The sequence below is a fragment of the Notamacropus eugenii genome, chromosome 3 (genome assembly GCF_028372415.1).
Source record: "Notamacropus eugenii isolate mMacEug1 chromosome 3, mMacEug1.pri_v2, whole genome shotgun sequence".
Lineage (NCBI taxonomy): Eukaryota > Metazoa > Chordata > Mammalia > Diprotodontia > Macropodidae > Notamacropus > Notamacropus eugenii.
In genome coordinates, this window is record NC_092874.1 from 180,550,527 (window position 1) to 180,570,893 (window position 20,367).

The following is a 20,367-nucleotide window of genomic DNA, read 5'->3' on the forward strand; positions in this document are numbered from 1 at the left end:
AGAGTTATATGAAAGTTTAGAAGATGAGGGCAAGACTTTTAACGTGAGTCTGTAAACCAGTCCCTTCCCCATCAGAGTTTGTTGATGTTTTTGCCCTTGGGAAATTCTTTCCATTCAGGCTTTCACGTTCACAGTTCCATTCCTTTCCTTTCATGAGACTGTGAATAGAAAGGAGGGATACAGAAGTACATGCCTGTCAGCCAATCTGGCTATTGTGAATTGGTAGCCACAACTTTCAGACTGACATTTTTGGTACAGCTGCTATGGTAGCATTGGCAGTTTTTCCTTCCTATTTTAACTAGGCCACACTAGAGAAGAGCTTTACCCTGCAACTCAGGTGTAGTTGCCTACTGACACTATCATAGTTAGTGCTGCTAGAGGAATAAGGGCTGGAGACAAGAGGAATTCCAGGGCACCTATTTCAACTTTTGAGAGCCAAGTCAGCTTGTTAGCTTGGAGGGATGAAAAGCTCATCTACCACATTTCCTTGACTCAGGTGGTTGAGGACCCTGACCTCTGAAAAAAACTCCTGGATTCATATCTCTTACCTTTAATCCTTTCACTACTCAAAATGGTTGGATTAATTTGTGAGAACAAGGGATTTCTTAGATGTAGCTTGGGTAGGCTCAAGTACAAAGTCTTTATCTCTGTTTTTCTTATTTAAATTTTTAGTTTTCAATTTTAATAATTTTGGCACATTCTAGATCATGCTTTTAAGCCTACATGGAATTCATCATCAGGAAAATTATCTCATGAAACAGCTGAAGTATGTGAGACAGTAATCCAGGAGTTCGTAGGATGAGTACCCTCTAGTGAGCAAAGGCTATACTGCAGCTTTTAGGAAAGTCAGCATATAATTGTACACACTAAGTAACTTATGAAACAGCTACTGGGCTGGTGGCTGAAAACCACCATGCACCCTCTGGTGGCCAGAGTATCTTCTGAACTTCCTAACTGGTTAATTAAAGTGACAGAGTCAAGTGTGAATGGTTCTAGCTTATATAGTATCCCTGAAGGTAAACCTCATCCACACCATGTTTCTATAAAGAGAGCTGGACTTAGAACCTTGGAGACCTGAATTTAAGTCCTGCCTCAGATACGTACTAGTTCTGTAACTAGCTCCGTAATTTACTAGACTCTGCAAAGTCACTGACCCTCTCTGAGATGCAGTGTCTTCATCTGCAAAATGAAGGATTTGGACTTGGTGGCCTTTAAAGTCCTTTGCAGCTCTAATTCTATGATTCTGTGATCCTGCCGCATAATATGATCTAATTACAATTGGATCCTCGTTGATGCCTCTCAGTCCTTTTATCGTTCTGATTGACTATCACCTTTTCCACAGCCATGTTTCACTTTATTCTCTCCACCCCTACACAGACAGTTACCAACCAGCAGACTAGGGCAGAATACAGTATAGGTTCTTCCAGTGCATGGTCTCTGGTGTGAGCAGTTAGAAGGTGGATGGACAGTTTGAGAAGGAGGGAGTTGTAGAGGAAAGAATGAAGTAAATCATGGGTAGGGCTTTCCTGGAAAAATAAGTAAGTTGGGGCTTACCAGTGTATCGGATTCAGGAGTGAGGAACCTGTGGCCTTGAGGCCACATGTGATCCTCTAGGTCCTCAAGTGCAGCCCTTGGACTGAACCCAAACTTCAAAGAAGTTTCTTTGTCTCACAGTTCTTTGAAGTTTGGGTTCGGTCCAAGGGCTGCACTTGAGGACCTAGTAAGCCACATGTGGCCTCAAAGCTGCAGGTTCTCACCCCTGGTATAGGTAATTCTCATAAAGAATCCACAGAAATGAGAAAGTAGACAGATGGATGGATAGCTGTTGATGTCCTTTTGTCCATTCTTATTCTGTAATTGCTGCAGGGCTTTGCATGGTGTATAGAAGAACATGTGTTTAAGATTTTTGCAATTGCAAGTGCTAGCCTTTCCTCAGTGAGCATGAGAGTTGGTATTGTTTGATAGAGAACATAGACATGCATAGGGATTAGTAAATTGGGGCCTTTATCTTTGTGAAAGTTCTCCCAACCTCCAATCTAGGTGAACATAAATATATGAAACCCAAAGGGAGAATCTGTAAAATTTTGGAATTATGCCTAAAACACTACTAAACTGTACATACTCTTTAATCCAGCAATTCTGCTACTAAATCTATTCTCCAAAGATATCGGTGAAACAGGAAAAAGATTCATATGTGCAAAAATATTGATTGTAGTTATTTTCATAGTGGCAAAGAATTGGAGATTGAGGGAATGTCCATCAATTGGGGAATGTCTGAACAAATTATGATGTATGAATATGATTGAATACTATTATGCTGCATGATGGAGATGGTTTCAGAAAAACCTGACAAGACTTGTGTGAACAGATGCAAAATGAATTGAACAGAACCAGGAGAACAATTTTATATATTAACAGCAACATTATAATCAACTTTGAAAAACCTAACTCTGATCAATCCCAATGACTAATCACAGTTCCAAAGGACTTATGGTATCTACCTCCAGAGAGAAAGCTGATGGACTCAGACTGCAGACTGAAACATACTTTCTTTTCTTTTTTTTCTTTTGTATTTATTTTTGACTGTGGTTAATGCAGGAATTTATTTTACATAACTGTAGATATTTGTAATGGGTTTTGTTTTTTTGGCCTTCTCAATGGGTGGGGAATGGGGAAGATAATTTAGAACTAAAAATAAAATTCAATTAAAAATTTAAAAAAATGAAAGCGCTACTATTTTTTCTTGAGAAGCAAGATTCCCCTAGGCAAGGGTCCAACTAATAAGACACAAAGAAAACTCCACAGGATACTTTATCTCCTCTTCCCTCCTTATTTATGGTTTCATTATTTTGTCTTATATGTTCCCAAACTGTTGGGAAGATTTTTCTACACTACAAAAATTGTGATAATTATATACAATATACATATTACATATATAATTCAGCCCAAGTGAAATAATTTCTTGTAGTACCCTAGTTCTTATAGATAATTTGCATCTTAATTCCAGATAAAAAGGATGAGCTTCTATCCTATTCTTGTAATCCCATTCAGTCAGTTATTTCCTAGGAATCCCTGGGACTAAAAACTAAACACATCTAATGTATGCCAGCAATAGGATGCTTTCTACATAAAAAGTAAAACTTTTGAGTTATATGAAGGTGCTTTAAGCTATCCTTACTAACCTGATACACCAAAACTTTTCTGTGCTGCCAAAATCCATCACTAATCCTTTAACCCTCCCTGTGACATGTGGAGATAGTTATCCATCCTCTCTCTCTAATACCTCTTTAGGGAGGTATTGCTCTTTCTCCCATCTCCTTTTCTCCGCTACCTAATTTGAGGCCAAAAGACGTAGTGGTCCCAGATGGCTGGTGGGTATCCAATGAGACATTTTCCTGAGGAACATCTCATTTTAACTCTATCTGTTTTTTATATCTAATTTTAATGCTGTCTATTGATTACAAAGGTTGTATTTTAAAATAACTTGTTTTATGCCTGTAATATTTCTTTTTCTCTTGGGGATTGATGGTTGTTTTTTCAGACCTTTTCTTCTCCCATGCCTTCCAACTCTTCTAGAAGACAGCTCTCCTGTACTGGATGTACCTTTTTTCATGCCCTCCCCCAGTTACCCCAGATGAGAATAAATAGGCTTACTCCTTGATCCTCATTATTGTTTCTAGATCATTCCCTTCTCCCATCCATCACTCAAGTAACTTCTACGTCCCAGTTCACTTTGGAGGCAGCTAGATGGTGCAGTGGATAGATCACTGGATTTGGAGTTTTCAAGAAATCCTCCATTCCAATTTGGTCTCAGACACTTACTGTTTGATCCTGAACAAGTCACTTAACCTCTCTCTGCCTCAATTTCCTCCTCTGTTAAATTAGATGATAATAACAGTACCTTATTTCTAAGAGTTGTAAGGATAAAATGAAATATTTGTGAAGTGCTTTGCAAACCTTAAAGTGTTATGTGAATGCTTGCTATTATTACTATTATTCTATCCAAATTTATTTACCCTTCCAGATTATAACAGTTACCTACTAGTTCTCAGGTCATTTCCTCCCTCCCCCCCCCCCTCAGCATTTTTCCCCTAAGAGTTCTGTACCTGACTCATTGCTTTTATCTCCAACTAAAATCCACCCTTTTGATTAGGGACTTCAGTATACCTGTGAATCTCCTCAAACAACTTTCTGAACTCCCATGACTTTAACCTTCACGCCACTTCAGCCACAAACAAGAACAGTGCTGTGCTCTAGCTTCACAGAAGCATAGCTAAACATCCTGTGGCTTCATTTTCCTGGTGCCTCCTGCTTCCTCAGCCTGTTCTTTGACTCTATCACAATCAACAGGGACTTCGCTCCTCTGCCTTTTCCAGTCCATCACTTGCTCTGCTCCACTTTCCCTCCTTCCAAGTCTTTTCTGTTGTTGACCGTTTGAACTCCATGATTCACTCTTGAGTCTTTTTCTTCCCTATGACCATTCATCCTTTTCCAGACCCAAGCCCTAGATTACCCCCACCTTCTATCTTTGCCTGTGTAGGGATTGCTCCGTGACGGCGGAGCTAATCCTCCAACTGCACTGACCAAGTCTACTGCAGATAAATGCTGTGTGTGACCTAAGATGGGTTCTCACTGCCACCTTCTCATTGTATTACTCTTCCTTGGTTACTTCCTGTTGTATTCCTCACAGCTCCTGTTCCAAACCTTTTAAAACTCTTCTTAAGCATTTAATATCACTACCTCCCTGAAGATCTTGCTGTAGAGAAGATTGAAGCTATCAGGAGCTTTCTTTTTCTTTTCCCTTCACTCCAAATCCTCTCAATATCTTCACTTTTTCCTTCCTTGATGTAATTCCAAGTGAAAGAAGTGTTTCTTATCTTACCAAGCTTAACTTCTCTACTTCTTATGAATTCAATCTTCTTCCCTCTTTATGAGCTTTTTTATTCGATTTTATTTTTTCTCAGTTCCACATCTTTTTTTTTTTACTTTATCAAGAAAACTTTAAAAACTTATTTTTAGTTTTCAACATTCAGTTTTATAAGATTTTGAGTTCTAAATTTTCCCCTTTCCCTCCCCTCACCCCTTCCCAAGATGGTATGCAATCCGATATAGGCTATACATATATGATATTAAACGTATTTCCACATTAGCCATGTTGTCAAAGAACAATCAGAACAAAAGGGAAAAGCCACAAGAAAGAAAAAACAAAACCAAAAAAAAAAAGAGAACCATAATATGCTTCGATCTGCATTCAGACTCCAAAGTTTTCTCTGAATGTGGATAGCATTTTCCATTATGAGTCTTTTGGAGTTGTCTTAGATCCTTGCATTGCTCAGAGGAGTTAAGTCTAACAAAGTCAGTTGTTGCACACTGTTTCTGTTACTATGTACAATGCTCTTCTGGTTCTACTCACTTCACTTAACATCATCATATGCAAATCTTTCCAGGTTTTTCTGAAATTTCACTTGCTCACCATTTCTTAGGGAACAATAGTATTTCATTACATTCATGTACTACAACTCGTTCAGCCATTCCCCAGCCAATGGGCGTTCCCTAACTGATGGGCATTCCCTTAATTTCCAATTCTTTGCTGCCACAAAAAGAGCTTTATAAATATTTTTATACCTGGGGGTCATTTTCTCTTTGTTATAATCTCTTTAGGATATAGACCTAGAAGTGGTATTGCTTGATCAAAGGGTATGCACAGTTTTATAGCCCTTTGGACATAGTTCCAAATTGTTGGATGGTTGGATCAATTCACAACTCTAACAACAATGCATTAATGCTCCAATTTCCCACATCTCCAACTGTTTTGTCGTGTTGCCCAATCTGATAAGTGTGATGTGGTTTCTCAGAGTTGTTTTAATTTGCATTTCTCTAATCAATAGTGATTTAGAGCATTTTTTATATGACTTTGGATAGTTTTAATTTCTTCCTCTGAAAACTGCCTACATATTCTTTGACCATTTATCAATTGAGGAATGACTTGTATTCTTATAAATTTGACTCAGTTCTCTATATATTTTAGAAATGAGGCCTTTATCAGAGACACTGGCTATAAAAATTGTTTCCCAGCTTTCTGTTTCCCTCCTAATCTTAGTTGCATTGACCTTGTGCAAAACCTTTTAAATTTAATGCAGTCAAAATTATCCATTTTTTATTTCATAATGTTCTCTATCTCTTGTTTAGTTATAAATTCTTCCCTTCTCCACAGATCTGACAGATAAACTATTCCTTGCCCCTCTTTAATCTTTAGTCTCTTCCCCTCTTTCCCTTCTCTCTTCTTCTTTCAGCTTCTTTTCCATGCCTCCAATCATCCTGGGATCTCCCATATCCTTAAAAAAAAGCCTTTTACTTGATTCTAATGTCTTGTTAAGCTTTTATTCTGTATTTCCTTTTGTTCACTGCCCAACTGATAGAAAAAAGATATTTACTTTTTTTTTTTTTTGCCTCCGCTTTGTAACCTTTGTTTCATTTTTTCTTGTATCCTGGCTTCCACCTCCACCACTCAACTAAGACTGCTAAGGTTACTATTGATCTCTGAACTGCCAAATCCAAAAGCCTTTTCTCAGTTCTCACCCTGTAGATTTTTGTACTGTTGCCCATTTCCTCTATCTTCACACTCTTTTTTTCCTTGGGCTTTTCTGACATTGTACTCTCTTGATTTCCTACCTGTATAATTATCTCTTCTTAATTTATTTGGCTGAATCATCATCCATGTCCTATCCCGCTTTGTATGGACATATACCCCAGGGCCTCTTCTCTTCTCTCCCTACCTATTCTCTTTTGATGATCTCAACAGCTGTATTTAGTTGTCTCTGCAGATGACTTGAAAGTTTACATATACAGTTTTCATCTCTTTCTTGAGCTTCCAGTCCTATATTTCTAAATGTTTGCTGCATACCTCCACAAAGACTGTCCACTTGAGTCTCCAGTTCATCATATCCAAAACAGCTCCTCATCTTGTCTCCAACAAACCATCTCTCTTAACTTCTCTCTTCCTGTAGAGGACATCACTGTCTTTTCAGTCACTCTGGTTCACAATCAAGGAGTCCTCTTTGATTCTTTATTTGCTTAGCTAACTCCTCATCTTCAATAGTTTGCCACGTTTTGTCAGTTCTATCACTACAATATCTCTTATATATGTCTCTTCCTCTTACAGGGTCACCACCCTATTTCAAGTCAAATAGACAAGTATTTATTAAGTATTTACTATAGGCCAGGCTTGTGCTAAGAGCTGGAGATAAAAGTACATGCAAAAAGAAAGACAACCCCTGCCATCAAGATGCTTGTATTCTGTTGTGACACACAGATAACACATAAAAAGGAGGTGAGAGTATAATGTCTAAGTACATAGAATTAAGGATGGCTTGTCTGAGCCATTCCTCAGAATGGAAGTTTTGAGAGGAATATACCAATGGGATAAGGCTCTCATCACATTTAGTCTGCGCTATTACAATGACATCCTAATTAGTTTTCCTGTCTCCTGTCATTCCCTTTTCCAGTTCATCTTCCATACAGCCACCAAGTTGATATTTCCAGTGCATGTGCCCGGCATTTAAATCCCTTCATAATCAGGCCCTAACTGCTTTTTCCAGGCTGATTACATACTACTCCCTCTCACCCACTCTATTTTGGCCAAGCTGGTCTACGTGCTATTCCCCAAACATAACATCTTTTTTGGTTATATAGTTCTCTGGTTAATCCTTTATGTCGTGGCTGCGTATTTCTATAGTGATAACATGTTGCAACCTACCCTACTTCCACAGACACTAATGTTCCTAATGCATAGTTTTGAGCATGCCATTCCTTTGCTCAGAAGCAGGGGAATTCAGCAGCTTTCCCATTGTCTCTTAGCCTTGCATTTATAAGTACTCAGGCTCATATATATACCTTTCTAGCCTCATCTCATATTATTCTCCTTCACATAGTGTGTTTTACTCAAGCTCTTCAAATAATGCTAACCCTTTTCTGACCTTGTCATTCCATCATCTTTCTTCACTTATTCTCATTCCTGTACTACTTCGACTGCCTGTATGTTTGGCAAGTCTGTCAAATGATTAGCATAGAGATAGTAATTAAATGTAATATGACCAGATTGTACAGGGGACATTTTTACCTAGTACTTGTAGACCTACATTTCATTCATATGTCAAGTGAGCTCCATTAGTTCAGTGTTCAATAAAATCCTCCCACATTAAATCATTGTCATTTGAAAAAATATGACAATTATATCAAACATTTCTCTTGATGTGGTTTTGACATCTATAGATTTGAAAATTAGCAAATCTTTCTTAACATTAATTTTTAACATACCACACATATAAAATCAAATGGACATCTTTACATCTGTTGTTTCATCTACTGGCAATGAAACAGGGAAGTTTTAGTTTCTTAATAAATTTATTGTAAAAGTCATCAGACATGAGTAATTTTCCTTTCCACTATATTGTCTGCAAATGGAACTAGTTGAAACTGCTTTGCATCAATCAGCAAGCATCAATCCCATTGTATCTATCAATAGCTGTTGGCAGAACCAACATTTCTCATGTGGAATGTGGCTTTTTTTTTTTAACTTAGCAGTTCCCAAAGCAACTTTATATGGTTCAAGCAGTCTTTGTGATGTCACAAACAAGGTTTTTGAAAAAGTTAATTTTCTTATTGAAAGCACATGTAATTTTCTCTGAAAAAATCCTCATGTTGCTAACGTTCTATATGTATATTTTCAAGGTGTTGCAATACATTAGGTTTCATACCATCTGTATCTATTCACACAAAGCAAAGACAGTGGTCTTTCAATGGCCTACTTTATCAGTAATAATACTTGTGAACTCCAGTGATATCTGTCTATCTATAGTGGACTGTATTTTATGCATTTGAATTTTTATTTCTGTATTTTCTGCTTCTTAAATTGTTTTTGCTTATAGCAGTGGATTTTTTCCTTCAAATTAGTTAGGCATTTATCTATTAGAAAGGGATATTGTTTTACTTTTAAAAAGTTAAAGACAAACTTTAAAGGACATTAAATTTAAATTGAATTATTGAATTTACCTATAATTATTCTTGAGTTATTTCAATATTTTACAAATTACAATTTGAGAGGAAGCCAATTTATTATGTTTTTTTATTAATATAAATGGCATTGAGAAACATAACAGATTTCATGGTGCTCATAACACATATATTCAAAGATTGTTTAACTTTCAGAATGTACAAAGATTGTTTAACTTTCAGAATGTATTTCCAACACTTCAATACAACAGCAGCACAATAACACTACTCATATGTGCGAGCTTATTTGGATTGATGATGTGGCAAGTCACTCCTATATTGAGAGTAGATATTTTCCAACTCAAAGTTGACCTCTTTTGTACATGTTATATAAAATTAAATTAAAACTTGTACCTTTATTGTGATCTGCATCATTGAAGAAAGTACTCACATTAATATGATCACAGATCTATTGAAATATCAAAGGGATTATTAATGGAGTTTGCTCACTAAGCTTATCTAGCAAAAAAAAGAAAAAGAAACTTATAAGTGAGGATTCTTTTAGCCTTGGCAATGAATAGTACATCTTGGCTGATTGCCAATTGTCCATTTTATCTCTGTCTGTTTACATCTACTCATCTTTTTCTCACATACTGTCTTATACATAGACTTGTTTAAAAATGGGCAATTATCAAGCAGGACTAAAACTTTGGAAAATTTTAAGTAAAAAGCAAATATTCATATCAGGTAGATAACTTCTTTGCCTAAGGTAACTTAGATCCATGGTATATTTTGTTATGCCAAGAATCCTATTGAATGATTTCTGAAATTTGGAATACTTTGAGATCCCTAGTACATTAGATTAACAAAGCTGGCAGGATATAGATACATATATGTCTATATATCTACAGTCTGAGGACCCAAGGAGCTTAAAAAAAAAGCTCTAGGGAAAAAACCTACTAGGAATAGAAAAATGCAAGATGATCAAGGGGTCTAGGTTGGGGGGGGTGAGGCATGGAAATTATGCCTTTCCAGGGTTCTGCTGAAGTCTGTAATTCATGACTTTGAAGCTCTTAACCCAAAAGGACTCAACTAATTAGCCATGAAGTTGTAATGGCTTCCAGTTACAGCACAGGAAAAAAGATTCTAGGTCAGCTCATCAAGGGAAAGACTCTTGGCCTCAAAGGAGCATGTTGTTTGTCATATTACTGTACCTTGAGTTCTTCATCTTCAAACCTGAGCCTCTTCCCTTTCTTATGGTGTCACTGAAATAAGGGGTAGCATTTCTTCATGCTCTCCAACCAGCTTGGCCATAGTGGAATTGTTGAGAGAGAGAGGAAAGGAATTTAATTTAGCCTCTTTTCCTCAGGGTCTTTTTACCACTGTAATTCTGGTTGCATGACTTGTCTTTACTCTCGCCTCTGTCCTTCATGCAGTAGTACTCCTTTCAGCCAGGTTTGAGACCAAACAGGATATCAATGAAATTACTGTTTTGATAGATTAACTTGACAGTTTTATTAGGCTATTAATCTAAAACTGTGGGTACTCAATTAACTAATTGGAATGTGACAAGATATCAACTCATATGGTAGAGTGAAGTCTAAAGACCTGAGTTTAAGTGTTGACCCTAACTCTTCCATCAAGTGGTCGTGAACAAGCCTACATACATCTAGGGCTCAGGTTTGGCATCACCCAACCTTTCTAGGCCTCAGTTTCTTCACTACGTAAAATAAAGGGTTTTAACTGGATGACCTTCATGTTCTCTTCTAAGCCTATAATCCTGGCTAATGATGCTGATACTACTTAACTCAGAACTTTTGTGAGGAAAGTCATTTGTTAATCAAGTGCCATATAAAGGTAACTTTTGCTGTTGTTATTATTCTTGGTCACTAGGTACTTAGCAAGATAGTTGTCAAGATACTATAAAATCTATTTAATGAAAACATATAGTTGACAGTTTCTGACAATGGTTTTTGAAAGTAAATGTATTTCAGATAAACTATTTTGAGAAATGATGCTGTCAGTTTGTAACTGTGATAACAGTCTTGTTATATGTGAAACTTTTACTAAGGGTGGTACTGAAAAGAAAAAAAAACTCACTAAACTTGAGCGACTGAAACAGCAACAAGAGGAAGAAGAAAAAAGACTGCAGGAAGAAGGTACAGTACACAGAATTAATATTGTTGTAATGCAGCTGATAGATCTTGGATTCTTAGGAGCTAAACTGATCGTTTTGTTGTTGAACTTTATGGCAACATATATGACAGATACTTCGATGACACATCAGTCAGTCAGTTAATATTTATGAAGCACCTGCTATGTACTCAGGCATTGGGCTGGGTACTAGAGATATAGAGACAACTAGGATATAAGCCTTGGACTCTTGTAGTTTATGGTCTGTGGGAAGATAGCACATGATCGAAACACCAAAAGTGCAATTTAAAAACTAATTATGTTAGCCAAAATTAGTTATGATGATATTTTAAACCTCAAGGTAATTTTCTACTTATATATAGTTTTCTAACCTAAGGAGGGTCTGGCACTTTTAAAATATTTATTTTCCAAGTCTTCAGTAAAAACTTGGAATATTTTGAAAATGCTGTGAGGTCTTAAAATATTTGTAGTAATTTAAAATACTTAAAAAAATAATGACTACGGATAAGTGACTTTTTAAAAAGTAGATTGGAATATAGGCTATAAAGTCAAACTCAGAATTCTAACCTAAATTCCTGTATTGCCTTTTTCATGTAATTTGGTATAAATCATTTGTATTTTCATTATAAATAGGAAAATAGTGTCACGTCTCTCTGCTTATTAGAAAACTGAATGTAAGAAATGTCATATTGGAGCAGACCCATGATCCCACCAACATTTTTGTTTCGTAGCTATAGCAGGGAAAAAGATTAGAGATATACATTGAAGAGTCCACTTTCCCTTTAATAGTATATTATGACTCTATCAATCATCTGCCAATTTAAGTTCTTCCTGAACATATTTATATTTTCTCCCTATGTAATATCTCAGGGTAAGAATTATTTATTTCTGTATTGTCTTTTTACTAGGCTATTTTGTTTGTCCTAAATTACTTCTTCAGTTGAGATAATTGTAAATATTCTTTAAAATCAGGTAGTGATTGCATGACTGATAAATGCTTTTCTCTTCAGAGGAAGCCCGTTTAAAAGCTGAACGGGAAGCAGCAGAGAGATTTGAAAGACAACAAATTGAAAAGCGTAAGTGGCAAGTGTTAGTAGAAAAGGTTAGTCCACAATTTTTATTAGGAATTTAAGGAATTTTGTAGAAAAATACTAGAATCATAAAATTTAGTAGTTGGAGAAAGTTTACAGGTCACCTAGTCTAGCCTTATACCCTAGAAGGGCACCATCATATATAGAAATACTCTACTTAGTGTTTTACCTGCTGAATCCTCCTGGTAAAATGTTGGATCTATAGGACAGGTACTGTTTCATTTTTGTTTTTATGTCATGACCTAGCACAATGCCTTGCACAAAACAGGCATTCAGGTTTGTTTTAATTAAGTTTTTTGGAATAAATGGAAAGAGCTCTGGGCCTTAAGGTAGAGGACCTGCTTGGGTTCCAGTCCTGCTCCTATTGCTTACTCCCTGTGTAGTTTAGGGCAGCTTTCCAGGCCTCAGTTTCTTCCACTATTGAGTTAAGTTGGACTAGATGACCTATGGGGGCCTTTCAGCTCAGAATATGATACTTTGAATTTAATTAATTTTAAATGAGTAACTGTCAATGGTCAGTATATCTCTGCTTGAACATTTCTGGGGTCAAACTTATAAGACAATCAATTCCATTTTTAAAAGTTTGAATGGTTTGAAATTTCCTCCTTATACTGAGCAAAAATCTTCCAAATTTCTTTCTGTAATTTCTACCCACTGTTTTTATTTCTCACTCGTGGAGCTGTAGAGACTATATCTAATCTCTCTATAAGTAGTTTCTTCTTCAAGCTAAATAACGTATATTATGTAGATAGCATTCCTCTGATCTTATCAGTCTAGTAACTTTGTATTAAAAAATAAATGAAATTAGTTTGGCATAACTTGTTTCGTAGTAAACCCATACCATTTCCTAGTGATCATCATTTCCATTTCTAAGTTTCTGGAATTTGCCTTTTCCCATGTTTTCAAAATTTGGGGAAAATTGTCTCTCTCACTAATCTTTTGGAACCATCCCTGTTCTCTGTTATTTCAAAAAGATTGCTGACAGTGGTCACATCTGCAGTCACATCTATAAATTCTTCCAGAATAAGAGATCATGATGGTGTCACAATTATGGATAATGATGAGATTTAAGCTATGACCACCTTTGTGAGTAGTGGAGGTAAAGTAAAGATGTAGGTCAGAGGAGGTGAGTTTACTGAACAGGGTGGCCAGGGTATTTGAGGAGATATCAACATGCATATTTAATTCTTCAAATAAAAGTACAGGAATTGGAGTGGAGAAAGAGACTAGGGGCCAGACATTGAATTCATTAAAAATGTAGGGGGCCCCTAGCTTCATTTTCTTTTGCGGAGAGTGGGTAGCCCCTAACTGCTGAAAACATGAAACATCTGAAATTCCTACTCACAGGTACATCAAGGGGCAGAAAGACCACACTAGGTAAAGGACTTCTATTGAGAATAGGACTGACATGCTAAAGTATGCATTTAATTCATTCCTTAATGTAGATGACTACAAAAAAGACACTTGGCTTTGATGAATAGTATGATTGCCCTATTTTGGATGAAGTTGGAGTACTTGATGACTTATAAAGCAAAAGAAAGAAGGGGAATTATTATTGATTTTCCCTAGTTGTGGTTTCTTCCCTGAATGATGGTTTCATAAAGGTCTTTTTTTTTTTTTTGGTTCTAACAGGTAATTCCGTATTATTTCAAATATTTGAAATCAGAAAATACTACATAAATGACAGGACAACGTTCAATGTGAAATTTCCCAAATACTTTATGAAGAGGCCATAGCTTCCTACAGGAAAAGTATAGTGAACCAGCCATGTAATGTACTACAAGTACAGGGAGAAATTTAGATTGGATAATAAAATGGATTATGGAGTGGATTAAAGACAGTAATTGAATCGTAAGGGAAAGCATGAACTTTCCACAAGATGCTTAGGATATTCATGATATTTCCTTTATCATCTAATAGAAATCAAATAGCACAGAGAATTTTATCAGCAAAGATGGTATCGTCAAAGTTACAGGTAGACAACATAAATAACATTGAATAACAACTGAATTTTTTCCTCTATGGAAAAAGTAAAAACCCGTAAATACAATGAATGAGGTATTAAGAATTTTTTTTTAAGTTTAAGAAATACTTAGCATTATCTTTTAATTTGGTCAACTGTTAAAGAATGAGTAAATCTGACAAAATTTGTGGAAACCTTTAAAACTTAATATAATGCGGGTGAAAATTAAGACAAATACCAACTGCTTACCTCTTATAAATAAAAGAAAGATTAAAGATAAGGCTATAAACATAAACAATGGACGTGGAGTGATGTGAAGACTGGTATATTACAGCAATATGAAACTAGATGGAATGATGTTGGTAGATGGGTTGAACCTCAAAAGAAGGAAAGTTTACAATGCAGATCTGTGAGTGTTTCTTCCTTACTTAATAAATTTCAAGAGGCCCCATTCCATCTTGGAGAAAGTATAAGCTCCTAGCTTTTGTCAGCCTTTACAACCTAGTCCCAACCTATCTTTCTAGCCTCATTGTAATATACTGAGACTCTGCACTTCTGCCAATTCATATACACATGCTCTAGCTGGTCGAGTTCTTAGAGTGAACACTGGCTAAAAATTTCCCTCAGGGTTCTAGCCCTAGAAGTGCTATAATCTCATATTTTCATTCTAGTATGTTCTCCCCAATATTAGTCACCAGTGATTAGTGTCTTAGTTTCTTTATCAAATTAATATAAATTATCTGTTACAAAGGGATATTTACTGAGATGATGTAAGTAGAACAAAAATATAAACCTTGCTTTATTCCCTCAATACCCAGGAACACACTCACTTATTCTACCTCAGCTCCTTGGGTGTAGGCTCAGCCTTTAAGCAGTTTCTGCAAAGCATTGGTCCCCCAAGATTTACTTCCAAATGAAGCCTAACTTATGTGCAGAACTACTGTCTTGCTTGTAAGACTTGGAATCTTGACTTTAGGGTAAGTCATTTGCTGGCCTAGGTCTTGGTTGTTCCACTGGCCCCGCTGCCTATAAACTCTGATATGGAATCCTGCTCTGAGACTACTTGAGGTTCTCTAGTCCTTTTGAAACTCATAAGGTCACAGCTTAATATCTTCCATTTTCAATGCTAAGGCATGAAAGAATAGACACAATAGGGATGGAAACAACAGGTGTACTGTGTGTTCATGGGTCTATCTGTTGTCCCAACTGGAGTTGGGACATCAGTAACAGCTCTCTCTCCCCACACAGAAGCTTACAGTAGTCCTTGCCTCCTTACTTGAATGTAGCCAGAGAGGGGCCCAGAGAAACTTGACTTGGGCCAATTAGTCCCTTTTGAAAGTCAAGTCAACAAATCAACAAGCATTTATTAAACACTGATACAGAAAGCAGCTAGATGGGCAGTGGATAGAATGCTGGCCTTGGAGTCAGGAGGACCCTAGTTTAAATCTAGCCTCAGACACTTACTGGCTGTATGATCCTGGGTAAGTCACTTAACCCTCTTTGCCTCAGTTCCTGATCTGTAAAATGAAATGGGGAAGGAAATGGCAAACCACTTCATTATCTCTACCAAGCAAACTCCAAATATTGGAGAAGAGTTGGACACAATTGAAACAACTCAACAATAACAAAAATGATTCAGGCATTGTGCTAAGCACTGGGAATAGAAATACTAACTGAAGGAGAAGATAGTCCCTTTCCTCAAGAAGCTTACGTTCTGATGGGGAAGACAATGTGTAAAAGAGAGTTATAAAGGGAGAGGAAGTGAATGGTAGAGAAAGGCCAGAAAGACAGGAATACAGCTTAGAGAGGAACAAAGACATGACTGAACTAGACTTTTTCCTTAAAATGGAGGTTTGGGGAGGAGAGAGCCAATCAGAAGAATGGATAGCAGGGACAGCCATTCTAGGGTGAGAAGTTTTCTGTGGTAGGGTAGTCAGGAGAGCAGCCTGGAGAAGAAGGTACACCCAATTCTGGCTCAGCATCCAATTAAAAGTTACCACGTGGTAAGTGGACCAGAAACATTCATAAAATACTCATGTATGTTCTGAAGTGGAGACCAGGGACCTTCCATTCCATGTCATTAGGCACTCCAGAAGCTGATCTACTGAAATTACCTGTTCTTATGGGCCAGTCTTCCTTTACATTCTTCTTCCTCCCACCATTTGTATTCCAGCCTAATTGACCTTCTCTCTATTTCTCACCCACTACAGTGACATGGTGACTTTGCCCTGGCATCTCTACTTCACAGAATCTCTAATTTCCTTCAAAACATAGCTGAAAAGGGAGAAAGGACCTACATGGGCAAAAATAGCAATAGCAGTACTTTTCATAGTGGCAAAATACTGGAAATTGAAGGAATGCCCATCAGTTGGGGAATGGCTGAACAAACTGTGGTATATGAATGTAATGGAATACTATTGTGCAGTAAGGAATAATGAATAGGCAGATTTCAGAAAAACCTGGAAAGACTTGTACAAACTGATGCAAAGTGAAATGAGCAGAGCCAAGAAAACATTGTACACAGTATCAGCAACACTGTGGGATAATCAACTGTGAATGATTCAACTCTTCTCAGCAACACAATGATCCAAAACAAGTATAAAGAGCACATGAAGGAAAATGCTGTCTATATCCCAGCTAAAGAACTGATGAACTCTGAATGCAGATTGAAGCATACTTTCTTCACTTACTTTGTTCTTTTTCATGTTCCCCCCCCCCCCATTGATCTGTTTCTTCTTTCACAGTTGTGACTAATATGGAACATGTTTTACCTGATAGCACATGCAAAACCTATATCAAATTGCTTACAATTTTCAGAAGAGGGGAGAAGAGGGAGAAAAATTTGAAACTCAAATTCTTGTAAAACAAATGCACATAACACTGACTTCCAAGTAGCAGGAGCAAAATTTTTGTTGGAATGAATTGATAACGTATAAGCTTAAAAGTGCTTAGATGAGAACAACCAGGATGCTGAAAGCTTTTGTCTATGTCTTATTTAGGGTTTTTGTGATGACCAAATGAGATAATATTTATAAAAAGCACTTAGCAGTGTCTGGTGCTATATAAATGCTTATTCCTTTTCTTTCCCCCATGTTCTATGAGGATCAGTTGAAGGAACTAAGAATCTTCAGCCTGAAAAAGAGAAGTCTATTTGAAGAGCTATCTTGTGGAAATAGTGATTAGAGTTGGCCTGTTTGACTCCAAGAGGCAGAACTAGGGCAATGGGTAAAAGTTGGAGAGAGGCAAATTTAGATATATATCAGGTCAAAATTCCTAGCAATCAGAGCTGTTCAGAATGAGAAGGGAATGCCTCATCATGATGTGGGTTCTTTCTTACTGAAAGTTTTTCAGGGCTGGATGGTCAGTCAAAGGTAGGTTATAGTTGGGGATTCCTTTTGGATTTGGATTAGATAAGATGGTCACTGAAATATTTTTCAACTCTCAAGTTCTTTAATTCAGTTATGGCTCATTGGAAAGGATACCAAACTTGGAGTGGTGCTTCTGAAGTTTTGAGGCCTAGGGTCATATCTCAGCTCTGCCACTTGCTGCCTGTGTGACAATTAACCTTCTCAGGCTTCAAGGATCCTTTTAAAAGATAAAGAAAACACAATCTTTTCCTTCACAAAAACCATCTCCCACCAATTTATCATATGTTTTTAGAACATTAAAGTATCTTCATTGGTTAATCAGAGTATGTCAGTTAGCATTTTTTAGGTTAGGTGTTGTGCTAAGGGCTGAGAACATGAATAAAGAAACAAGATAGTGCAAGAAACTTGCATTTTACTAGTGGCATACACCCTGTTCACTGATAAGTAAATAAATATAAATGCACACTAATTTGGAGACTGTAGATGATCTACTGGAGGAATCAGGAAAGGTCTTGAAGTAAATCTGAACCTTGAAAGACTAAGACTGAGATGGAGTGTTGTGTTCAGGCAATAGGAAGCAAGGTCAATTTGACCTCAATGTAGAATGAATGCATGGCATAATGTGTAATAAGTGTGGACAGATAGACTAGAGTCAGTTTGTGAAGGGCTTTATCTGCCAAATAGAGGAGTTTGTTTGTGATCCTAGAGACAACAGGCAGCTTCTGGAGCTTCTTTTGCAGGGGAGAGACAAAGTCTGATCTATTCTTGAGGAATATCAATTTGGCCACAGTCTGGGACATGGATTGTAAAGGGGAAAGAGTAAATGCAGGAAGATCAATTAGGAGGCTGCTTTAGTAGTATAGGTAAGAGACAACGAGATCCTGAATGAGACTGGTTGTGGTGTGATTTAGAGAAGGGGAAAGATGTTATGGTGGTAGAATCAACAAGATGATACATCTGACTGGGGACAGCTAGGTGGTGCAGTGGATAGAGCACCAGTGCAGGAATCAGGGGGACCTGAGTTCATATCTCACTTCAGACACTTGACACTCACTAGCTGTGTGACCTTGGGCAAGTCACTTAACCCCAATTGCCTCATCCTGAGTCATCGCCAGTCATCCTGATGAATATCTGGTCACTGGATTCAGATGGCTCTGGGGGAGAAGTGAGGCTGGTGACCTGCACAGCCCTCCCTCACTCAAAACAAAGTCAAGTGCAAGTCATGTCATTATTTCTCTGATGGCCTGGTCTTCTTTGGCCACGAAGGACAAACACACACACACACACACACACACACACACACACACACACAGATATCTGACTGGATGTGGCATGTGAGTGTGAGTAAAGAGTTAAGGATGAGTCCTACGTTGCAAATCTCAGTGACTGGTGTCCTTGACCAAAACAGGGAAATTAGGAAGAGGGCATTTGGGAGAAAGATTCCAAGTTTGGTTTGGGCATATTGAGTTTGAAGTGTATAGGACATAGAGTTGGGAATATCTAATATCTAATAGGCCATTTATAATGTGGGACTACACAGTTCAAGAAAGACATTAGGAATATATACATAGATTTTGAAAGTCATCTGCACAGAGATGCTAGTGGAATCCTTGGTAGTTTATGAGATAAGAGGATGTGTGAAGAGAAAAGAGAGCCCATGATAAGAGCCCTGGGGTATACCCACACATAGGAGGTGATAAATTCCTTTGTACCTCTGAAGGGGATTGAGAAGCAGCAGTCAGGGATAGGCCAGATGTCTGACTGAATTGAGGCAGATCACGCAGCTTTCGCGTTTCTACTCTAGCGACAACATGAAGTTTTCATCAGACTGAATAATGATAAAAAAAAAAATCCAATGAGAAACTACAGTAAATGACTTGTTCTACTCCATAATTGACAAAATCAGTCCAGAAGCTGCCACCAAACCTAACATCAGTCAGTGCAGTCAAACAAATTGGCAGCTGCTCATTGTGATCAGAGATGGGTCAGAAACACATGCATGCTGCAGGACCCCATTTCTGAAGGTAGTAACAAGAGAGCAAGGACTCATGGGAAAGTCCCAAGGAGCTCCAAAAAAACACCAGAATGGGCAGAAAACTGTAGAGCAGGGACCCTGAAATCCCTGTGGGGAGCAGTAGCACAGCATGGTAGTGCTCATGGGGAGAAAGCCCATAATCTAGGGTCTGTAAGGCCCATGACCCTCTGTCCTAAGATGTCATAGAGTTACCTGAGAATCCAGCGCACTGAATTTTCAAGATCCAGTGTGGCCTAATTGTGAAAAATAAATGCCAGGATGTGAAGAACCTGGGGGATCAAGGCGAGACCAAGGAAGGCTGACCACATTCTCCAAAAGTACAGGGGGTAGAGAGGGTAGGGGGAATTGCGGGATGTGGAAGAGATGGGTTTGAGCCTGACCCTTTCAAAAGGAGCTAATTACAAACCAAAGATGAAGAGATGATAAAACCAACAACAGTACTGATCAGTATAAAAAAATACTCCAGATCTAGGGATCCTCCAAAAGGAGGAGAAAGTAAATCTGTAACCATTGTAAACAGAAACTCAAAGGAAAAATGGATTTTCTATAAAGACTACATGAATGACTAAAAGAAGTGAAACAAAACAAAAAAGAGAAGTCAAATTATGGAGGAAAGAATTGGAAGGAATAACCTAGAAGACAATGTGGGAAATCTTACCCAAGTAATGGACTCCTTGATAAGAATACACCAAACAGAAACCAATGACTCCATGAGACATCAAGAAGCTCCTACCTTCCCTACTGCTGTAGAAGGCATTGCCATCC

General features: G+C 37.5%; 1 protein-coding gene across 5 annotated transcripts in view; it reads left to right on the forward strand.

The window, feature by feature from the left end:
- DNAI7 (dynein axonemal intermediate chain 7) overlaps positions 1 to 20,367 on the forward strand; it is a 79,450-nt gene that overhangs the window by 9,280 nt on the left and 49,803 nt on the right. For 3 of the 5 annotated variants that reach the window (XM_072653466.1, XM_072653465.1, XM_072653467.1), the window contains exons 3-4: positions 11,063 to 11,150; positions 12,156 to 12,247. The exons of the other annotated variants lie outside the window; for them this stretch is intronic. In XM_072653466.1, coding sequence (XP_072509567.1) covers positions 11,063 to 11,150; positions 12,156 to 12,247 — 180 coding nt within the window. The remainder of the gene's footprint in view (positions 1 to 11,062; positions 11,151 to 12,155; positions 12,248 to 20,367) is intronic. 5 annotated transcript variants of the gene reach the window in all.